The sequence below is a fragment of the Heterodontus francisci genome, chromosome 30 (genome assembly GCF_036365525.1).
Source record: "Heterodontus francisci isolate sHetFra1 chromosome 30, sHetFra1.hap1, whole genome shotgun sequence".
Classification (NCBI taxonomy): Eukaryota; Metazoa; Chordata; class Chondrichthyes; order Heterodontiformes; family Heterodontidae; genus Heterodontus; species Heterodontus francisci.
In genome coordinates this window covers 33585215-33600541 of record NC_090400.1, presented here as the reverse complement: position 1 = coordinate 33600541, position 15327 = coordinate 33585215, and the positions used below count along the sequence as shown (strand labels likewise).

At 43.5% G+C, this 15327-nt stretch overlaps 1 protein-coding gene across 1 annotated transcript in view; it reads left to right on the top strand.

The window, feature by feature from the left end:
• The window catches only part of LOC137346498 (double C2-like domain-containing protein beta), a 273543-nt gene extending 258641 nt beyond the window's left edge, over nucleotides 1-14902 (top strand). The window contains exons 7-9 of the mRNA XM_068009961.1: nucleotides 7941-8022; nucleotides 12484-12580; nucleotides 14683-14902. Of these exons, the coding sequence (XP_067866062.1) occupies nucleotides 7941-8022; nucleotides 12484-12580; nucleotides 14683-14819 (316 nt within the window). The 3' untranslated portion in view covers nucleotides 14820-14902. The remainder of the gene's footprint in view (nucleotides 1-7940; nucleotides 8023-12483; nucleotides 12581-14682) is intronic.
• Nucleotides 14903-15327: the final 425 nt, after the last annotated feature.

Genomic DNA, 15327 nt, shown 5'->3' with positions numbered 1-15327 from the left:
TCCTATTTAATATTTCTCCCTTAATCCCATGTGTATCTCCAAACTTACTACTTGTACAATGATTTAAATGTAATTTGTATTTCCTGTTTTTTACTTCCTGCCTTGCTGTCTGTGTGTCTCTGTGAGGATTCTTCAACCTGGTTGAGAAGCCTCCTTGCTGCTTGACATCACAGATCCTCTTCCGAGGGCAGTGACTTCAAATAAATAGTGGATGCCTGGACGTCTCTGCTGATAAGCCTGCCAAAAGTATTTGGGCAACTGTACCCGAGGCAAAGGATGAAAGCTCATCCTTCACCACTCAAAGCAAAATCTGGGTCCATGTGAGCAATTAGCTTGCATAGATACATTGATTTATCGTGCAAATTGTAATATATATAATTGTACATATCACCAGTCCTGCCTTCTCTGCCAATCTATACAATTACAGCACCTTTGAAATTTCTTTCTCAGCAATTCAATTACATCTTTGTCATAGAGTGAATTCCTTAATATCTGAGGACCCTCCACCAATTGTATGCTGTGCCTGCCTTGCTTCCAGTGCAGCCAGAATTATTTATTACCATACACTCCAGCTCTGATACCGTGAACAGAAAATGTTAAGTTTGGCATGAACTCCACTCACAGGCACGGGATTGTGACAGTTTTGCCTTTTAAAATTAAGGTCAGTGGGGATTAAAACAGATCGATTTAACCCATGACAATTTCTACTGCAGCATTTTCTCTTTCCCATCATGGTATATAAAATGTAATTTGTATAATATTTGTTATATCCTTGATAACTTTACTCTCGACCAGCACTTTTATTTGCATGTCTCTTGAGCTACTATTTTCTTGTTTAATCTCTATGGGCTGAATCTTCATTCTGGGGTCACGATCCTGCTGTTGGATGAAATGCAGGTTGGAAACTCACAAATGCCAACGGTGGGATTCAGAGGGTGATTTTGAAAGAGGCAGTCACGGGAGCCCTCTAATTAAGGCAGGCAAGCTCCCAAGTCTGGAGGGCCAATAGGAGGTCTTCCAGCAGTCAAAGATCAACAGCCTCAATGTCAGAAGTGGGAGCTGCTGAAGTATGTAGGGCGGTGCAAGGGCACCTCCATTCCTCTTTGTCAGCCATAAATCAGGTAAGTAAGAAGGTCAGAAGGGTTAGGCCCTTTGGCGATAAGAGGGGAAGCCCCCCACAATAGTGGGCACTGTCGCGGTTGCGGCTGACTATCGGAGTGATGGCTTCCAAATAGATTGGAGCCTCCAGCTCCAATGTCTGTCCACTCTGTTGCTGGGAGGCTGCCACAGTTTCATGGGAAGTCTCCTGACTGGACAGGGCACCCTGTGCGCCGAATCGAAAATCCATTCAGCATCAGGAGAGTGCCCGTAATTAAGTCCTTAAGGGGTTTGATTGGTTACCTGCAGCTGGGCAGCTAACCATGCCCACCATCAATCCAACTCCTCCATAATCCCATGGATGCAGGAATGTGTTGTGGAACTGGCCCAATGGGATTTCCCTTCCGTTTTTGGACACCTCCCACCTCCAGTCCCGCCACCAGGGGCCATTGAAAATGTAACTCTATATATCCTTTATTGCTACTTTATGATAATGTTTATGCTTTATCTTTGTGTTCATTTAAGTCAAGAGTCTTTTTACAGACCTCCTGCTTTCTTTATATATGGGCTGTTCTCCCCTTCTGAAATGTACTCACTTTATTCCATTACAATGCTTGTTTATTTGACTCATTTCCTCTTGGTGTTCAAACATTTTCTCCAGCAATCATGTGTTCCAATGCTGGATTATTGAATTTTGCTGTTCACACTATTGGAGGATCATTGCGATTGCCTGCAGATTTTTGTTGGTGCCACTAATGAAATGGCATTCTCACAAAGCACATTTTGAAAAGTTGCATGTTCTTTTAATTTCATTAGAATAGTGTTGGCATTAGTGAAAAACATGTTATTCTTCTGGGTTTTTTTGTGGAAATGGGAATATTAGGCCCATAGTGAAGTAGCCAATAACACACTTGTGGTCCCTTTTTTCAGTGAATTTGCATCTGTAAAATGCAGATTTGCAATATGCTGGGTGAGTGCCCTATTTCTCAGAAGTCAGCTCAATCTGAATTATACCGGCAGGATCAGAACTGCCTGTGTTTTTTTCTGATTGTGTGCAGTTCAAAGAAGTCAAGGCAAGTTCTTATTTTAAACTTTACCCTCATGCTGCTGTGGTGATCCTGACCAGCTCCATCCCACTTCGCTTGCTTTAACATTCTGCTGGGTGCAATCCCTGTCTTCTTGATAGGTGGTCCCAAGGTTTTCTGGCCTGCTTTAAGTCCTGCTGGCTCTGTCTACACCAGAAAAGAAGGAGCAAGTGAAAGTCAAGGAAAATGGAAGAGTGAGTAGGGGGAAAAGAAGAGAGGGAGAAGCTGGAAAGGGAGAGAGAGAGTGTAAATCAGAAAAGGGAAAGAGAATGTGAGCCAGAAAAGGGGAAATCAAAGACAGTTTGAGTCAGAAGTGGTGATGACCATACTGACATACTAAAAAGAGGGACATGTAAAGACCAGCTGGTCCAGCGAGCATGCCCATTTTTAATATGGTGTAGTTTCTGCACACCAGTATCTCGAACTGCCACCTTCCACACAGACAGCCACACAATCTCCTGGGAGAGCTGAAAGAAAACTTAGGCAATTTTAGGAAAGAAATCAAGGAAGTTCCCCTTTGACTTCTGGAGGCAATCAAACAAATTCCAGGGGATTATGGTGACTGTGTGACACATTCCTGAATGAGCCACCTATCTTCTATATGCAGATATTAAAGCCAGTTTGAATGCTTACAGAAAATCTGGTCTCACTGTTGCATGCTGGCAAATTGCTCCAGGATCCACAACTCTCTGTGACCTTCCTAGCATCTATCCTAGCTCTATGCTCATGTAGCTTATACTTGTATAATGGGGATGTCCTTGAGGGGGCAAGGACCGAATTCATTTGGTTAGAGTTAAAAAGCAGAAAGTGTATGATCACACTACTCATGGTATTTTCTCGGCCTCAATATAGTGAGAGAGATATAGAGGAGCAAATATGCAGGAAATCACAGAGATGTGCAAGAACTATAGAGTTGGGTGACTTTAATTACCCAAATATTGATTGGGATAATATTAGAGTAAAAGGAAAGGAGGGGGAGGAGTTTCTGAAATGGGTTCAGGAGAACCTCCTTGATCAGTTTGTTCTCGGCCCAACTGAAAAGGAGGCATTGCTGGATCTGGTGCTGAGAAATGAGGTCGGTCAAGCGGACCAAGTGTATGTGGAGGAGCACTTAGGTAAGAGTGATCATCGTATCATTAGATTTAGAATTGTAATGCAGAATAGCAAGGTATGATATAAGGTAGAATGGCGAGATTCGAAGAGGGCTAATTTCAATGTGATGAGAAGGGATCTAGCTAGAAATAATCGAACCAAAGACTGACAGGAAAATCTGTAATGGAACAATGGATTATCCTTAAGGAAGAGATGCTTCAGGGACAAGCTAGGTACATTCCAACAAGGGCAAAAGGTCAGCGAACCAATACAGGGTTCTTGGATGACAAGGGAGATAGAGATTTTTATGCAATAACAAAAGGTGTATGATGCATGTCAGATGAATTCTTCAAGTGAGGACCAGCCCAAATGCAATAAGTCGAGAGGGGCAGTGAAGAGGAAAATAAGACTGACAAAGAGAGACTATGAGAATAGACTGGCAGTCAACATAAAAGGGAACCCAAACATCTTCTACCAGCATGTAAATAATAAGCAGGTAGTCAGAGGTGGAGTGGGGCCTATTAGGGACAAAGAGGGTAATATATGCTTAGAGGCAAGGCTAGAATACTTAATGAGTACTTTGTATCTGTGTTTACTAAGGAAGAGGGATCTGACAAAATATCAGTAGAAGCAGAGACAGTAGAGGCAATGGATAGGGTAAAAATTGAGAATAAGGAGAAACTGGAAAGGCTGGCTAGGTTTAGGCTAGATAAGTCACCTGATATGGATGGCTTGCATCCCAGGTTGCTAAAGGAAGTGGGGGAGGAAATAACGGAAGGGCATGCCATAATCTTCCAATCTCCCCTAGATATGGGGGAGGTGCCAGAGCATTGGAGAGTGTCAAATGTGACACTCTTATTCAAGAAAGGGTGTAAGGACAGTTCTAGAAAATACAGGCCAGTTAGTTTAACATCAGTGGTGGTTGAGGTTTTAGAAACAATAATGATGGAAAAAATCAGTAGACACTTGGAGAGGATTGAGTTAATTAAGGATTTGTAAATAGCAGATGATGCTTGACTAATCTAATTGAATTTTTTGATGAAGTAACAGAGAAGGTTGTTGAAGGGAATGCAGTGGATGTTGTCTATATGGATTTTAAGAAAGCGTTTTAAAAAGTACCAGAAAAAAGCGAATCATGATAAAGGGTCGTTTTTCAGACTGGAGGATGGTAAACAGTGGTGTTCCCCAAGGGTCAGTGCTAGGACCATTGCTTTTTTTGCTGGTAGGAGAATGGTGGGGACATGGTAGTGAATATGGGATTAATGTAGGATTAGTATAAATGAGTGGTTGTTGGTCAGCACAGACTCGGTGGGCCAAAGGACCTGTTTCAGTGCTGTATGACTATGACTATAAATTACTCGGATCTTGGAATATAGAGTAGAATTTCAAAATTTGCCAATAATACCAAACTTGGAGGAGTGGCAAACAGTGAGGCTGACATGAGCTGCCTGCAACAGGATATAGATAGGCTAGCTGAATGGGCAGACAAGTGGCAGATGGAATTTAATACAGACAAGTGTGAGGTGATGCATTTGGCAGAAGGAATAGGGTGAGGCAATATAGACTTAATGGTGCAGTTCTTAAGAGTGTGCAGGAACAGAGGGACCTGAGGGTGCATGTGCATCCATCTTTGAAGGTAACAGGACATATTGAGAGAGTGGTTAGCAAAGCATATGAGATCTTGGGCTTCAAAGTAGAGGCATTGGGTACAAAAGCAGGGAAGTTATGCTGAACCTTTATGAAGCTCTGTTTAGGCCCCAACTACAGTATTGCATCCAGTTCTGGTCACCGCATTTTAGCAAAGATGGAGAGGGTCCTTGAGAGGGTGCAGAGGAGATTAACCAGAATGGTTCCAGTGATGGGGGATTTTAGTTACAAGGTTAGGTTGGAAAAGATGGCTTGTTCTCCCTGGAGCAAAAGCAATTGAGGGGAGATTTGATTGAGGTGTACAAGATGATGATAAGCTAACATATGTTAGACAAGAAAAAGCTGTTCCCATTAACTGATGGTACATGGACTAGGGGACGCAGATTTAAGGCTTTGGGCAAGAGATGCAGGGGGAATGAAAGGAACAACTTTTTACACAGCGAGTGGTAATGACCTGGAATTCTCTGCCCACAAGGATGGTGGAAGCGGAGACAAACAATGATTTCAAAGGGAAATTAATGGGCACTTGAAGTAAATAAACTTGCAGGGCTACAAGGATCGAGCAGGGACTGGAACTAACTGGATTGCTCCGCTAGGAGCTGGCATGGACTCAAAGGGCTGAATGGCCTCCTATGCAATAAATGACTTATGTTCCCCGACCTCTGTAACACTGTCTAATTTGAATAGCCTCTCCACTTGGACCGAGTCTAATCCTTTCATTAATTTAAAGGTCTCAATCAAATCTCTTTGAAGTTTGTGCTTTTCTCAAATCAAAGCTTTCAGTTCTGTAAGCTTGGCATGCAAACTTTAAACCTTAAACTAGGTATCAATTCAGTGCTCATGTTGTAAATCTTTTCTAGAGCATCTATGTCATCCACCATGTGATGGCACCAAAATTGAATACAGTATTATAAATATGGCCTGACCAAGGCATTACACAGGGAAAGAATAATGGGGGGGAAATTCGTTTTGACAAAAGTGCATAACAGGCAAAAGCAAATGGGTAGCCCATTTTTACAACATTTCTAATTTTCTTTTCCACCAGAAAAGCCAGGTCCTTCCACTACTCAGCTGCCTTGGGCACACAACTCTGTAGAGTGAACATGCTTAGAGTTGCCCTTAGCCTATTGCATTTTGCTACTTATCTATATTTAAACATCTGCCAGATACAAATCCATCCCTGCATTATATCTAAGCTCCTTTCACCCACATAGTTACAGCATAGAAGGAGGCCATTCAGACTGTCGTGTCTGTGCCGGCTCTCTGTAAGAGCAACTCAGCTGGTCCCCCTACCCCACCCTTTCCCCAAAGCACTGCAGTTTTTTTCTCTTCAGATAATTATCCAATTCCATTTTGAAAGCCATGATTGAATCTACCGCCACCACACTCACAGGCAGTGCATTCCAGATCTTAACCACTCACTGCATAAAAAGGTTTTTCCTCACATCACCTCTGGTTCCTAAACCTTCCGCCAATGGAAACAGTTTCTCCCTATCTACTCTGTCTAGAGCCCTCATGATTTTGAACACCTCAATCAAACCTCCTTTCAACTTTCTCTTCTCTAAGGAGAACAGCCTCAGCCTTGCAATCTATCCACATAATGAAGTCTCTCATCACCAGAACCAATTCTTGTAAATCTTTTTTGCACCCTCTCCAATGCCTTCACATCCTTCCGAAAGTATGGTGCCCAGAACTGGACACAATACTCCAGCTGAGGCCGAACCAGTGTTTTAAAAAGGTTCTTTATAACTTCCCTGCTTCTGTACTCTGCCTCTATTTATAAAGCCCAGGATCCCATATGCTTTATTAACCACTGTCTCAATCTGCCCTGCAATCATTAATGATTTGTGCACATATACACCCAGGTCCCTCTGCTCCTGCACCCCCTTTAGAATTGTATCCTTTATTTTATATTGCCTTTCCTTCTTCTTCCTATCAAAATGAATCACTTCACACTTCTCTGCATTAAATATCATCTGCCACGTGTCCGCCCATTCTACCAGCCTATTTCCTCTTGAAGTCCATCACTATCCTCCTTACAGTTCACAACCCTTCCAAGTTTTGTGTCACAAACTTTCACGAACTGTTCACCTAGTGCCTTCATTCAGATCATTAATAAATCTTGTGAAAAGCAACAGTCCTCATACCAATGCGGGTCTCCACTAGTGACGGTCCCTACACAAATATTTAATCAGGTGGGTAAGACTGCACCTTCTTTTCCAGAAGCCATTTTGAGAGATTTTGGGAGGAAATTTAACCTTAAAAAAAAATGGAGGGTGTGGGTCAGTTGGGGTTTAAAGTCAGAAAAATGTGTTTCCTGATACCAACCCAACCACTTCTGGCTTTAACTGGGGCTGAAAGATGGGTGCATGGCCAACCTACTCCAAGGAAGCAAGTTGGAACTTTAAATATAATAATGAGGACCGGAGCTTCATTGTCATTCAGTTTCTAAGTTTTAACTCTGACTGGGTTCCCCGAGCTTTGGAAGACCTGGCAGCTTCATCAAGGACTTAGTGGGGTGAGGTTGGGTGGGGGGACCAGGAGGTGAGTGCCTTTACACCTACCTCCTGCATCTAGATGCTTGTCTGAGTAGCATCTGCAATCAGGCACCTCACCACCAACTTCCCGCCGAAACCTCCAATTCCACCACGAGGACTGTCACTCCCCTCAAACACCGCCCCCCCACCCCCCCACCACCACCACCACAAGGCCTCCTATCCTCCAGGCCACTGACCTCACCCCCAGACCAGGTAGTAAAAATTCAGTGTGTAAACCAGATGAAAGGGAAAAATACAAATGTAAACCAGAAGGAGGGGAGAAATTAAATATCAACCAAAAGTATGGAGGCAGGCAGAGAATGGGAATTAGGAAAAGGAGAATGACAGTTTTTGATGATAACAGTTGAGGGATGAAGGTTGGTCAGGACACCAGTAGAATTTTTTTGCTCTTCTTTGAAGTATCATTGGACTTGACAACACTGCACCTACCACTTAATTTTTAAACATGTATTTCTTCCAGATATTTGAAGCCAGATGCGGACAAGAAATCAAAGCATAAGACAGCTGTCAAAAAGAAAACCCTTAATCCAGAATTTAATGAGGTATTAATACAGCTTCTTTTAAATAAATCCAAATAATGGTATGTTTAGCTTAAAGCAAGCAACTTCTAGAAAGCTGCACCAAGAGTAACAAAGCAGTGTCACAATGCATTGGAGTACAGTCATGCTGCTACACCAAGTGCAATGTTTCCTAAACGAACTGTCCATTATGTGCAGTAAGACACGAAGTAGGGTAAAGGCCTGCTACCCGACGGGACCCCACCAAAAGGATAAGAATGTTGTATCTGTAAATCAGGGTTTCACTATCGGAGGCTATAGAGTCCATTGCACGACCTGCTCTTTAATTGCAAGTTCTTATGATTCACAGAATCACAGAGTCACAGAATAATACAGTGCAGAAGAGGCCCTTCGGCCCATCGAGTCTGCACCGATGCATTAAAACACCTGACCTGTCTACCTAATCCCATTTGCCAGCACTTGGCCCATAGCCTTGAATGTTATGACGTGCCATGTGCTCATCCAGGTACTTTTTAAAGGATGTGAGGCAACCTGCCTCGACCACACTCCCAGGCAGGGCATTCCAGACCATCACCGCCCTCTGGGTAAAAAGGTTCTTCCTCAAATCCCCCTTAAACCTCCCGCCCCGCACCTTAAACTTATGACCCCTCGTAACTGACCCTTCAACTAAGGGGAACGGCTTCTCCCTATCCACCCTGTCCATGCCCCTCATAATCTTGTACGCCTCGATCAGGTCATCCCTCAGTCTTCTCTGCTCCAGCGAAAACAACCCAAGGCTATCCAACCTCTCTTCATAGCTTAAATGTTCCATCCCAGGCAACATCCTGGTGAATCGCCTCTGCACCCCCTCCAATGCAATCACATCCTTCCTATAATGTGGTGACCAGAATTGCACACAGTACTCCGGCTGTGGCCTTACCAAAGTTCTGTACAACTCCAACATGACCTCCCTGCTTTTGTAATCTATGCCTCGATTGATAAAGACAAGTGTCCCATATGCCTTTTTCACCACCCTATTAACCTGCCCTTCTGCCTTCAGAGATCGATGGACAAACACACCAAGGTCCCTTTGTTCCTTGGAACTTACCAGTGTCAGGCCATTCATTGAAAACTTCCGTGTCACATTACTCCTTCCAAAGTGTATCACCTCACACTTTTCAGGGTTAAATTCCATCTGCCACTTTTCTGCCCATTTGACCATCTCATCTATATCTTCCTGTAACCCAAGACACTCCACCTCACTGTTAACCACTCGGCCAATCTTTGTGTCATCCACGAACTTACTGATCCTACCCCCCCACATAGTCATCTATGTCGTTTATATAAATGACAAACAATAGGGGAGCCAGCACAGATCCCTGTGGTACGCCACTGGACACTGGCTTCCAGTCACTAAAACAGCCGTCTGTCATCACTCTCTGTCTCCTACAGCTAAGCCAATTTTGAATCCACCTTATCAAGTTACCTTGTATCCCATGTGCATTTGCTTTCTTGATAAGTCTCCCATGTGGGACCTTGTCAAAGGCTTTGCTGAAATCCATGTAAACTATTTCAACTGCACTACTCTCATCCACACACCTGGTCAGATGCACAAAAAATTCAATCAAATTTGTTAGGCATGACCTCCCTCTGACAAAGCCATGCTGACTATTCCTAATCAAATTTTGCCTCTCCAAGTGGTGATAGATTCTCTCCTTCAGAATTTTCTCCAATAGTTTCCCTACCACTGACAGGAGACTCACTGGTCTGTTGTTCCCTGGCTTACCTCTACAACCTTTCTTAAATAGTGGGAGCACATTAGCTGTTCTCCAGTCCTCTGGTACCTCCCCCGTGGCCAGAGAGGAATTAAAAATTAGAGTCAGAGCCCCTGCAATCTCCACCCTCGCCTCCCACAGCATCCTGGGACACAAATTGTCCTGATCTGGAGATTTGTCCACTTTTAAGCCTTCCAAAACCTCCAATACCTTGTCACTCCCTATGACAATTTGTTCAAGAACCTCACAGTCTCTCCCTCTAAGTTCCATATCTACATCCTCTTTCTCTTGGGTGAAGACAGATGTGAAGTATTTGTTCAACACCCTACCAATGTCCTCTGGCTCCACCCACAAATTTCCCCCTTGGTCCCTAATGGGTCCTACTCTTTCCCTGGTTATCCTCTTCTCATTGATATACTTATAGAATATCTTGGGATTTTCCCTACTTTTACCAGCCAGAGCTTTCTCATATCCCCTCTTTGCTCTACTAATTGCTTTCTTAAGCTCCATCCTACACTTTCTGTACTCCACTAATGCTTCCATTGATTTGTTCTCCTTGTATTTGCTAAAAGCCTCTCTTTTCCTTCTCATCGTACCCTGAATGTTTCTGGTCATCCATGGTTCTCTGGGCTTGTTGCTCCTACCTATTACCCTAGAGGGAACATGTTGGGCCTGTACCCTCCCCATTTCCTTTTTGAATGCCCCCCACTGCTCTTCTGTAGATTTCCCAACAAGTAACTCTGTCCAGTCTACCTTGGCCAGATCCTGCCTTATATTACTAAAATTCGCTCTCCCCCAATCCAAAACCTTTTTTTGCAACTTGTCTGTTTCTTTCTCCATAACAAGATTAAATTGTACCATGTTGTGGTTGCTATCACCAAAATGCTCCCCCACCAACACATCAACCACCTGTCCGGCTTCATTCCCCAGAATTAGGTCCAGCACTGCACCCTCCCTTGTTGGATCCTCTACATATTGAGCTAAAAGGTTCTCCTGTATACATTTTAAGAACTCCACTCCATCTAAGCCCTTAACACGATGACTATCCCAATTAATGTTGGGAAAGTTGAAATCACCTAATATAATTACCCTATTGTTTTCACACACCTCTGCAAATTGCGCGCATATTTGCTCCTCAATTTCCCGCTGACTATCTGGGGGTCTATAATAAACCCCTAGCAATGTGGCTGTCCTTTTTTTATTCCTAAACTCTACCCATAAAGCTTCATTTGATGCCCCCTCCAAGATATCATCTCTCCTTACTGCAGTAACTGACTCCTTAACTAATATTGCAATGCCCCCTCCTCTTTTACCCCCTCCTCTGTCCCGCCTGAAGATTCTATATCCCGGGATATTGAGCTGCCAATCCTGTCCCTCCCTCAACCATGTCTCCGTGATGGCTACTATATCACAATTCCACGTGTCAATCATTGCCCTTAACTCATCCGTTTTACCTGCAATACTCCTGGCATTAAAGTAGAGGCCTTCCATCCTGGTCTTACTCCCTTGAAACTTACTTCCGCTGTATTCCCTCTGACTTGTTCACTTTCCTGTGTTTAGCTGTGTCCCTATTCTGCCCTCCCCCTGCCAAATTAGTTTAAACTCCTCCCAACAGCACTAGCAAACCTGCCAGCAAGGATGTTAGTCCCCCTCTGGTTCAGATGTAGATCGTCCCGCTTGTACAGGTCCCACCTTCCCCAGAAATGGTCCCAGTGGTCCAGGAATCTAAAACCCTCCCTCCTGCACCAACTCTTAAGCCACGCATTCATCTGTGCTATTCTCCTATTTCTATACTCGCTAGCACTTGGCAATGGGAGTAATCCAGACATTACAACCCGAGAGGTCCTGCTTTTTAGTCTACTGCCTAACTCCCTGAATTCTTGATGCAAGACCTCGTCCCTCTTTCTACCTATATCATTGGTACCAACATGTACCATAACCTCTGCCTTATCACCCTGCCCTTTCAGGATGTCCTGTAGCCGTTCAGTGGCATCCCAGACCCTGGCACCAGGGAGGCATCACATCATCCTGGAGTCACGTTGATGGCCACAGTAGCGGCTATCTGTTCCCCTGACTATAGAATCCCCTATTACTATTGCTGTTCCTCTCTTTTCCCCTTCCTGTGCAGACAGGCTGCTTGCGGTGCCAGAAGCTTGGCTCTGTCCACACTCTCTGGAGGAACCAGCCTCATCAGCCTCCAAAATGGAATACCAATTTGCAAGCGGGACCCCAGGGGACTCCTGAACTACCTGCCTGATTCTCTTGGACTGCCTGATTGATTTCCCTTCTATAAGTACTTAAATGTATATTAATTATAGTTGGCAAACTGCAGATAAAAGGATCCAGTATTAATTCATAGATGTGATAAGCAGATAGTTTGAATGTTTCCAACAAATCAATGAGATCATATGTGAAACATCAGTTTTATATTTTAAAGAAGCTTAAACTGGAGGGTTATTAAATATTCATTGGCCAAATGATCAAGTCAACAGAAGACTAAGGGTTAGATTTTCAATTCACCACTTGGACAATATCTGGCAAGGTGAATCTCTTGTCTGACTTTCAGTCCATTAATCCCATTTGGATGAAAATTGACGGGTTTGATAAAGGAGGGATGAGTTGCTCTACACGATTATCAACCTGATGGTCACAATGAGAATATACCTATAATTTTCAATCAGGATAAATTACCACAATATTAGAAAGTCATATCATATTCTTTTTAATATAGGAATTTTGCTATGAAATCAAGCAAGCTGATTTGGCGAAAAAAACTCTGGAAGTAACTGTTTGGGATTATGATATCGGAAAATCAAATGACTTCATTGGTAAGTGAATTTGACTTGGTATTTTAGTAACTTAAACGTAAAATTTTATAAAAAGTAAGATGTTGGGTTGAAGACACATGCCCAATTAACTCATCTATTTTAGTTTTGTAATCACCATTCTCCCTTAAAGGTTTCTGCTCCAGACATACAGTTAATATTTTAGATATTTGTTTTGCTCCCTTTCTTTCCAGTGTTTTCCTCCCTTCCCATAACACTGAGAAGGAGCACCAGGATTTGCATAAACACCATCCTCGAAGTTGAGGCTGGAATTTTACCAGCCCTTTGGAGACAGGCTGTAAAGTGCGAGGGGTGGTAAAATGACATCAGGATGGAAGCCCGACATGTTCCTGCTGCCAGAGGATATTCTCAGCTGCAGAACGGCACCAGCTTGGCCCCCCACCGACCAGAGGCAGGCAGCCAATTAATCCAATTAGTTAGCCTATTGACGGCCATTTTACCAGGCCTCTGGGATTTTATGAGCCTCACAACAGTCCCCCGCCACGTGGTGAGTCTGCCAGCTACACCGAGGCAGCCTCCCAGTGGCTTCCCGGGGGAGGCCTTCCTTTCTGGAGGCTCCATGGCCCACAGAGGAGCCTACCAGTGGCAATGGCCACCCCTGCAACCCTGCTGCTGCCGCTGGAGGTTCACCCCTCCGATTGCCAGGGCTTGCCAGCCTGGCCCCAGCACATCCATGACTGTATTACCAGCAATTCGAGGGCACCTCAACATGGAGGTTCCTGTTCCTTCATCTTGCAGCCTCAGCAGAGGCCACCTCTATCGGTGGCATTGCCGAGGCTGCAGAGAGGCAGGTCGCCGTCATTAATTGGACAGCAGTCCCAGTGACAGCCTTTTAATTGGCTGCCGTTGGTAAAATTGCCTGAGCAGTTACACCATTCGCCCGCAGGAACTCAGGAGCTCCATCTGGTCGTAACATTGGGACCCACGGCATGTCAGTAAAATCCTGGCCTAAATGCCGTATTTGTGTGTCTAATGCCGTTAGTACACTGATTTGGATCCTTGTCATACTTGCTTTTTGTACAGGTAGCTTGTAGTAGAGGCCTGCTTTAGGTCGGGAAAAAGAACCCGAACCTGACCGAACCACAGTGGGCCCGAGCCCGACCCGGCCCGGCCCGAACCCGCCACTAGTCGGCCCAACCCGAACCCAACCCGACCATCCCTTTACTTACTTTCCTGACATTGAACCTGCAAGAAACTGCAGCGCATGCGCGAGACATCATAGTGACGTCACTTGCTCACTGCGCAGACTCAGTTTTGTCCCGGACTCCCAGTTCAGGTAAGTTTTTTTATTTTTAATACTTACCAGCAGAGCACTTACTGTGTGCGTCCGGCCCGGGTAGCAGGCCTCTAGCTTGTAGATTTTCTGCCAGGTAACAAAATAGATTTCTACCGCTAGTCTCCTTAGTTAACAGTGACTGCTTCCTTTGGTTATTGGTAACTTTCCTGTCATATATAGATATCTCTGGTTCTACTCCAGCAAGTTGTGTGGTAAAGGATAGAACTGGAGCCAATCTTGGCACACTTTTATAAACTCTTATTTACAGAGATACATGTTATAAACATGCACCTCCTAATCTAACAACTACAGTTTCAGTCTGTCCTATTTTGATCCAACCAGAATGTTACCAATAAAGAGGAGCACAAGAAAATCCCCAGTTAATGCCCACCACCTGCATAAAATTCAATACAATTTATAAACAATTAACAGCTCTCCAGAAGTACTGGACAATGCTGATGAAACCTATGCAAGAAATGTTAAAACTAAAACATTCTGAAATATGGAAGCACAACATTAATTACATAAGCGGAAAAATGTCTTGATGATTGTATCATTGTGGACTGCAGTGTAATTTTCTATCCATTTCTTAAATGGGGAATGGAATCATTTCACTGTAGTTTATTTTAAGAATATAATGATGTGGATTTTGAATCCTGTATATTTTTTAATTTCTACCTCTTCTGATCATTAGATATTAAATTAGTCTGTTTTTCTTTATATGCCAAAAAGAAAGCTGCATCGTTTTAAATGGTTAATTTTCTAGTGCGCAGAAATGGATAACAACCATTATAAATTTTCCGTTTAGGTGGGGTGACGCTTGGAATTAATGCAAAAGGTGAACGTTTAAAGCACTGGTTTGACTGTCTGAAGAGCAAGGACAAGAAAATAGAGCGCTGGCACACATTGACCAATGAACTCCCAGGATCTATTCTCAGTGATTGATGCCAGGTGTCCATTGAGAATCTTGCTCTGCAACTCAGCACAGAACAAGTGAGATTCTCTCTAAGAGCAGACATAAACAACTGTGGCGGAAAGGTTGGGCCTTTTGCACTTTTCATTTCGGAAACAACTCTCTCTAGGCCTCTTCACAGATACCTAACTTTGCCTGGTAATCTTGTGGCTTACATATTGGCTTATGTACATGTTTACATGCATTTGTGTATCTGAGCACTTGGGATAAATATCAGAGGTACCTTTGGATGACTTTTTATAATTGATGTAACACCGGGAATTATCCATTTTTGATGATTGATACTTTTAGTGACCCAGGCCAAGCAAATTATTTACTGTTTTGTGGTGTTTAATTTTTATTACTACAAAAGTGAAAACGTCTGAAGTATTTAAACATAGCTATCCTCTCTATCGCAGAAATGACCCAATTCTAAAAGAAGTTGCACAAAGGAATGGGTCCCGTCCTGCATTCAGTATTACTTTGGAGAAATAAAGTACT